General features: G+C 42.0%; 1 protein-coding gene across 1 annotated transcript in view; it reads right to left on the bottom strand.

Annotated features, from left to right (window-relative positions):
* Positions 1-6,117: 6,117 nt before the first annotated feature.
* LOC139417436 (FYVE, RhoGEF and PH domain-containing protein 1-like) overlaps positions 6,118-8,736 on the bottom strand; it is a 101,330-nt gene continuing 98,711 nt past the window's right edge. The window contains exons 16-17 of the mRNA XM_071166719.1: positions 8,715-8,736; positions 6,118-6,512 (exon numbers count right to left, since the gene is read on the bottom strand). The exon at positions 8,715-8,736 is cut by the window's right edge and continues 125 nt beyond it. Coding sequence (XP_071022820.1) covers positions 6,243-6,512; positions 8,715-8,736 — 292 coding nt within the window. The 3' untranslated portion in view covers positions 6,118-6,242. The remainder of the gene's footprint in view (positions 6,513-8,714) is intronic.

Here is an 8,736-nt window from a genome sequence, read left to right as displayed (position 1 = left end):
TACAGAACAAGGGACAGTTCCCACTATTATATTCTAAAATCTATACAGCCAACCCGGGAGACAGAGAGTGCGTGAGAGGAGGAAGGATATAGCTTCACATCCCCACACAGCAGATGTGGAAGGATATAGCTTCACATCCCCACACAGCAGATGTGGAAGGATATAGCTTCACATCCCCACACAGCAGATGTGGAAGGATATAGCTTCACATCCCACACAGCAGACGTGGAAGGATATAGCTTCACATCCCCCACAGCAGATGTGGAAGGATATAGCTTCACACCCCAACATCAGATGTGGAAGGATATAGCTTCACATCCCAAAATCAGATGTGGAAGGATATAGCTTCACATCCCAACATCAGATGTGGAAGGATATAGCTTCACATCCCAACATCAGATGTGGAAGGACATAGCTTCACATCCCAACATCAGATTTGGAAGGATATAGCTTCACATCCCACACAGCAGATGTGGACGGATATAGCTTCACATCCCACACAGCAGATGTGGAAGGATATAGCTTCACATCCCACACAGCAGATGTGGAAGGATATAGCTTCACATCCCAACATCAGATGTGGAAGGATATAGCTTCACATCCCAACATCAGATGTGGAAGGATATAGCTTCACATCCCAACATCAGATGTGGAAGGATATAGCTTCACATCCCAACATCAGATGTGGAAGGATATAGCTTCACATCCCAACATCAGATGTGGAAGGATATAGCTTCACATCCCCACACAGCAGATGTGGAAGGATATAGCTTCACATCCCACACAGCAGATGTGGAAGGATATAGCTTCACATCCCACACAGCAGATGTGGAAGGATATAGCTTCACATCCCCCACATCCCCCACAGCAGATGTGGAAGGATATAGCTTCACATCCCCCACATCCCCACACAGCAGATGTGGAAGGATATAGCTTCACATCCCACACAGCAGATGTGGAAGGATATACAGTGCCTTGCGAAAGTATTCGGCCCCCTTGAACTTTGCGACCTTTTGCCACATTTCAGGCTTCAAACATAAAGATATAAAACTGTATTTTTTTGTGAAGAATCAACAACAAGTGGGACACAATAATGAAGTGGAACGACATTTATTGGATATTTCAAACTTTTTTAACAAATCAAAAACTGAAAAATTGGGCGTGCAAAATTATTCAGCCCCCTTAAGTTAATACTTTGTAGCGCCACCTTTTGCTGCGATTACAGCTGTAAGTCGCTTGGGGTATGTCTCTATCAGTTTTGCACATCGAGAGACTGAATTTTTTTCCCATTCCTCCTTGCAAAACAGCTCGAGCTCAGTGAGGTTGGATGGAGAGCATTTGTGAACAGCAGTTTTCAGTTCTTTCCACAGATTCTTGATTGGATTCAGGTCTGGACTTTGACTTGGCCATTCTAACACCTGGATATGTTTATTTTTGAACCATTCCATTGTAGATTTTGCTTTATGTTTTGGATCATTGTCTTGTTGGAAGACAAATCTTCGTCCCAGTCTCAGGTCTTTTGCAGACTCCATCAGGTTTTCTTCCAGAATGGTCCTGTATTTGGCTCCATCCATCTTCCCATCAATTTTAACCATCTTCCCTGTCCCTGCTGAAGAAAAGCTGGCCCAAACCATGATGCTGCCACCACCATGTTTGACAGTGGGTATGGTGTGTTCAGGGTGATGAGCTGTGTTGCTTTTACGCCAAACATAACGTTTTGCATTGTTGCCAAAAAGTTCAATTTTGGTTTCATCTGACCAGAGCACCTTCTTCCACATGTTTGGTGTGTCTCCCAGGTGGCTTGTGGCAAACTTTAAATGACACTTTTTATGGATATCTTTAAGAAATAGCTTTCTTCTTGCCACTCTTCCATAAAGGCCAGATTTGTGCAATATATGACTGATTGTTGTCCTATGGACAGAGTCTCCCACCTCAGCTGTAGATCTCTGCAGTTCATCCAGAGTGATCATGGGCCTCTTGGCTGCATCTCTGATCAGTCTTCTCCTTGTATGAGCTGAAAGTTTAGAGGGACGGCCAGGTCTTGGTAGATTTGCAGTGGTCTGATACTCCTTCCATTTCAATATTATCGCTTGCACAGTGCTCCTTGGGATGTTTAAAGCTTGGGAAATCTTTTTGTATCCAAATCCGGCTTTAAACTTCTTCACAACAGTATCTCGGACCTGCCTGGTGTGTTCCTTGTTTTTCATGATGCTCTCTGCGCTTTTAACGGACCTCTGAGACTATCACAGTGCAGGTGCATTTATACGGAGACTTGATTACACACAGGTGGATTGTATTTATCATCATTAGTCATTTAGGTCAACATTGGATCATTCAGAGATCCTCACTGAACTTCTGGAGAGAGTTTGCTGCACTGAAAGTAAAGGGGCTGAATAATTTTGCACGCCCAATTTTTCAGTTTTTGATTTGTTAAAAAAGTTTTAAATATCCAATAAATGTCCTTCCACTTCATGATTGTGTCCCACTTGTTGTTGATTCTTCACAAAAAAATACAGTTTTATATCTTTATGTTTGAAGCCTGAAATGTGGCAAAAGGTCGCAAAGTTCAAGGGGGCCGAATACTTTCGCAAGGCACTGTAGCTTCACAGATGTGGATGGGAGAGAGGAGGCATCTTGTTCCCTCTTCTCTTCAGCCAATGGATACATCTGTCTGTCTGTCTATCTGACAATGTCTGTCAGTGTGTCTGTCTGTCTCAGGTAGCCCTCATCCATCATCACATTCCAACACTGTCCAGTCCAGACATTCAGGACCATCTCAGTGCATCAGGAAGAAAAGTAACAGATAGGATAGGACAACCTTCCCCATCATCATCCAAACAACAGCCCTTTCATCAGGAGGAAAGTAACAGATAGGATAGGACAACCCTCCCCATCACCATCCAAACAACAGCCCTTTCATCAGGAGGAAAGTAACAGATAGGATAGGACAACCCTCCCCATCACCATCCAAACAACAGCCCTTTCATCAGGAGGAAAGTAACAGATAGGATAGGACAACCCTCCCCATCACCATCCAAACAACAGCCCTTTCATCAGGAGGAAAGTAACATATAGGATAGGACAACCTTCCCCATCACCATCCAAACAACAGCCCTTTCATCAGGAGGAAACAGAAACATCAGCATTCTACTGCCTTCTGTGGAGTTACAAACACTCAGAACCATAGAACACCCAGAACCCTAGAACACACAGAACCCTAGAACACTCAGAACCCTAGAACACACAGAACCCTATATCACTCAGAACCCTAGAACACACAGAACCCTAGAACACTCAGAACCCTAGAACACTCAGAACCCTAGAACACACAGAACCCTAGAACACACAGAACCCTAGAACACTCAGAACCCTAGAACACTCAGAACCCTAGATCACTCAGAACCCTAGAACACTCAGAACCCTAGATCACTCAGAGCCCTAGAACACTCAGAACCCTAGAACACTCAGAACCATAGAACACTAAGAACCCTAGATCACTCAGAAGCCTATATCACTCAGAACCCTATATCACTCAGAACCCTAGAACACTCAGAACCCTAGATCACTCAGAACCCTAGAACACTCAGAACCATAGAACACCCAGAACCGTAGATCACTCAGAACCATAGAACACTCAGAACCATAGAGCACTCAGAACCCTAGAACACTCAGAACCCTAGATCCCTCAGAACCCTATATCACTGAGAACCCTAGAACACTCAGAACCCTAGAACACTCAGAACCATACAACACTCAGAATCCTAGAACACTCAGAACCCTAGAACACTCAGAACCCTAGATCACTCAGAACCATAGAACACTCAGAATCCTAGAACACTCAGAACCCTAGATCACTCAGAACCATAGAACACTCCGAATCCTAGAACACTCAGAACCCTAGATCACTCAGAACCATAGAACACTCAGAACCCTAGAACACTCAGAACCCTAGATCACTCAGAACCATAGAACACTCAGAACCCTAGAACACTCAGAACCATAGAACACACAGAACCATAGAACACTCAGAACCATAGAACACTCAGAACCATAGAACACTCAGAACCATACAACACTCAGAACCCTAGATCACTCAGAGCCCTAGAACACTCAGAACCCTAGAACACTCAGAACCATAGAACACTAAGAACCCTAGATCACTCAGAAGCCTATATCACTCAGAACCCTATATCACTCAGAACCCTAGAACACTCAGAACCCTAGATCACTCAGAACCCTAGAACACTCAGAACCATAGAACACCCAGAACCATAGATCACTCAGAACCATAGAACACTCAGAACCATAGAACACTCAGAACCCTAGAACACTCAGAACCCTAGATCCCTCAGAACCCTATATCACTGAGAACCCTAGAACACTCAGAACCCTAGAACACTCAGAACCATACAACACTCAGAATCCTAGAACACTCAGAACCCTAGAACACTCAGAACCCTAGATCACTCAGAACCATAGAACACTCAGAATCCTAGAACACTCAGAACCCTAGATCACTCAGAACCATAGAACACTCAGAATCCTAGAACACTCAGAACCCTAGATCACTCAGAACCATAGAACACTCAGAACCCTAGAACACTCAGAACCCTAGATCACTCAGAACCATAGAACACTCAGAACCCTAGAACACTCAGAACCATAGAACACACAGAACCATAGAACACTCAGAACCATAGAACACTCAGAACCATAGAACACTCATAACCATACAACACTCATAACCATACAACACTCAGAACCATAGAACACTCAGAACCATAGAACACTCAGAACCATAGAACACTCAGAACCCTAGAACACTCAGAACCCTAGATCACTCAGAACCATAGAACACTCAGAACCATAGAACACTCAGAACCCTAGATCACTCAGAACCATAGAACACTCAGAACCCTAGAACACTCAGAACCATAGAACACACAGAACCCTAGAACACTCAGAACCATAGAACACTCAGAACCATAGAACACTCAGAACCATAGAACACTCAGAACCTTAGAACACTCAGAACCATAGAACACTCAGAACCCTAGAACACTCAGACAGCATAGAAACAACTCAATGCTCTCAACAGCATATCTTAAACATTGATTTGGCAGAGAGAGAAATGGTGAGGAGGAGGAAGTCTGTTCTGTGGCTCAGAATGAATTCATGTAAAATGTCTGTCTGACTGAAGGGAATCTATTCACTGTGACATGCAATGTCAATGTCTGACTGGAGGGAAGCTATTCACTGTGACATGCAATGTCAATGTCTGACTGGAGGGAAGCTATTCACTGTGACACACAATGTCAATGTCTGACTGGAGGGAAGCTATTCACTGTGACACACAATGTCAATGTCTGACTGGAGGGAAGCTATTCACTGTGACAGACAATGTCAATGTCTGACTGGAGGGAAGCTATTCACTGTGACATGCAATGTCAATGTCTGACTGGAGGGAAGCTATTCACTGTGACACACAATGTCAATGTCTGACTGGAGGGAAGCTATTCACAGTGACACACAATGCCAATGTCTGACTGGAGGGAAGCTATTCACTGTGACACACAATGTCAATGTCTGACTGGAGGGAAGATATTCACTGTGACATGCAATGTCAATGTCTGACTGGAGGGAAGCTATTCACTGTAACAGACAATGTCAATGTCTGACTGGAGGGAAGCTATTCACAGTGACACACAATGTCAATGTCTGACTGGAGGGAAGCTATTCACTGTGACACGCAATGTCAATGTCTGACTGGAGGGAAGCTATTCACTGTGACACACATCTTTGTTTACTGCATTCCTCTGATATATCTTCTGAAGGGAGGAACACTTTTCTTTGACTTTTGGCAGTTTGTTTTGATGTTGTTGCAAACACTGGTTCACTGTGACGAGTTGATGAGCAATACACTGACTGAGAGAAACAGACCTGTAGATATTATCATGCAACTGACTGATCACTGACATTAAATACAGAGAGGTGTGTGTGAGTTTGTGTGTGTGTGTACTTGTGTGTGTGTACCTGTGTGTGTATGTATGTTTTAAACTGTGTGTGTACCTGTGTGTGTGTGTACCTGTGTGTGTATGTACCTGTGTGTGTGTGTACCTGTGTGTGTGTACCTGTGTGTGTATGTATGTTTTAAACTGTGTGTGCTGCTCATGTTCTGTACAGTTTGTAGTTTTGTGTCTTTAGAAAACAGATCTAATATTGATTGTACGCCTCAAAATCAATCATGTATTCTCTCCCGAGGTTGCAGTCTCCTCCCCTTCCTCCTCTAGGGCCTCTGTAATTGAACCGTGAGCCTGTAGCTCCTCCCCTCTCCCTGCGCGTGATAGGACCTCTATCCAGCGGCGCTGTAGCTCCTCCCCATCGGCACTGAAGTAGAGCGTAAGGTGGGATTGGCTGATTTTGAAGGCAAAGCGGCGTTCCAGGCGGTCACATGACTCAGGAAGGGAGACCTCGAAGCCAATCAGGGGTACAGAGCGCTGGGCTTTCACATCCTGGGTACACAGGGGAGGAAGAGGGCAGAACAGAGAGTGCAGACAGAGAGGACAGACAGAGGACAGACAGAGAGGACAAAGAGAGAGGACAGGACAGACAGAGAGGACAGAGAGAGAGGACAGACAGAGAGGACAGGACAGAGAGGACAGACAGAGAGGACAAAGGGAGAGGACAGGACAGACAGAGAGGACAGAGAGAGAGGACAGGACAGACAGAGAGGACAGAAAGAGCAGACAGAGAGAGAGGACAGAAAGAGAGAGGACAGACAGAGAGAGCGCAGAACGAGAGGACACAGAGAGAGGACAGACAGAGATGACAGAGAGAGACAGACAGAGAGAGAGGACGGACAGAGATGACAGAGAGAGAGAGAGGACAGACAGAGAGGACAGACTTGGGTGAATGTTCCAAATCCAAAGTACATTGCTATGTTTTTTAAACGCTTTCTCCTTTTGTTAATAACATTTTGCTAATAACATTCTAATAACAGTCTAATAACATTCTAATAATGTTCTAATAACATTCTAATAACAGTCTAATAACATTCTAATAATGTTCTAATAACATTCTAATAACAGTCTAATAACATTCTAATAATGTTCTAATAACATTCTAATAACAGCCTAATAACAGTCTAAAAACATTCTAATAAAAGTCTAATAACATTCTAATAATGTTCTAATAACATTCTAATAACAATCTAATAACACTCTAATAACATTCAAATAACATTGTAATAACTAATAACATTCTAATAAAATTCTGATAACAGTCTAATAACAGTCTAATAACTAATAACATTCCAATAACAGTCTACAAACATTATAAAAACAGTCTAATAACATTCTAATAACTAATAACATTCTAATAAAATTCTAATAACATTCTAATAACATTCTAATAAAATTCTAATAACATTCTAATAACATTCTAATAACACTCTAATAACATTCAAATAACATTCTAATAACTAATACCATTCTTATAAAATTCTAATAACAGTCTAATAACAGTCTAATAACTAATAACATTATAATAACAGTCTACAAACATTCTAATAACAGTCTAACAACATTCTAATAACAGTCTAATAACAGTCTAATAGGGGTGTAATAACAGTCTAATAGGGGTGTAATAACAGTCTAATAGGGGTGTAATAACAGTCTAATAACAGTCTAATAGGGGTGTAATAACAGTCTAATAGGGGTGTAATAACAGTCTAATAGGGGTGTAGTAACAGTCTAATAGGGGCTAATAACAGATTAATAGGGGCTAATAACAGTCTAATAGGAGTGTAATAACAGGTTAATAGGGGTGTAATAACAGTCTAATAGGGGCTAATAACAGGTTAATAGGGGCTAATAACAGGTTAATAGGGGCTTATAACAGGCTAATAGGGGTGTAATAACAGGTTAATAGGGGTGTTATAACAGGTTAATAGGGGCTAATAACAGGTTAATAGGGGTGTAATAACAGTCTAATAGGGGCTAATAACAAGTTAATAGGGGCTAATAACAGGTTAATATGGGTGTTATAACAGCTTAATAGGGGTGTAATAACAGTCTAATAGGGGCTAATAACAGGTTAATAGGGGGTGTTATAACAGGTTAATAGGGGTGTTATAACAGGGTAATAGGGGCTAATAACAGGTTAATAGGGGCTAATAACAGGTTAATAGGGGCTAATAACAGGTTAATAGGGGGTGTAATAACAGGTTAATAGAGGCGTAATAACAGGTTAATAGGGGTGTAATAACAGGTAAATGGGGGTGTTATAACAGGTTAATAGGGGCTAATAACAGGTTAATAGAGGAATTATAACAGGTTAATAGGGGTGTAATAACAGGTAAATAGGGGTGTAATAACAGTCTAACTGGGGCTAATAACAGGTTATTAGGGGTGTTATAACAGGTTAATGGGGGGGTGTTATAACAGGTTAATAGGGGATAATAACAGTTTAATAGGGGCTAATGACAGGTTAATAGGGGTGTTATAACAGGTTAATAGGGGTGTTATAACAGGTTAATAGGGGTGTAATAACAGATTAATAGGGGCTAATAACAGGTTAATAGGGGCTAATAACAGGTTAATAGGGGTGTAATAACAGGTTAATAGGGGTGTTATAACAGGTTAATAGGGGTGTTATAACAGGTTAATAGGGGTGTAATAACAGGTTAATAAGGGTGTTATAACAGGTCATCTCACCTGAGGAGCACCGTATATGTAC

This window comes from Oncorhynchus clarkii, chromosome 9, assembly GCF_045791955.1.
Source record: "Oncorhynchus clarkii lewisi isolate Uvic-CL-2024 chromosome 9, UVic_Ocla_1.0, whole genome shotgun sequence".
NCBI classification, from domain to species: Eukaryota; Metazoa; Chordata; class Actinopteri; order Salmoniformes; family Salmonidae; genus Oncorhynchus; species Oncorhynchus clarkii.
This window is presented reverse-complemented; position numbering and strand designations above follow the sequence as displayed.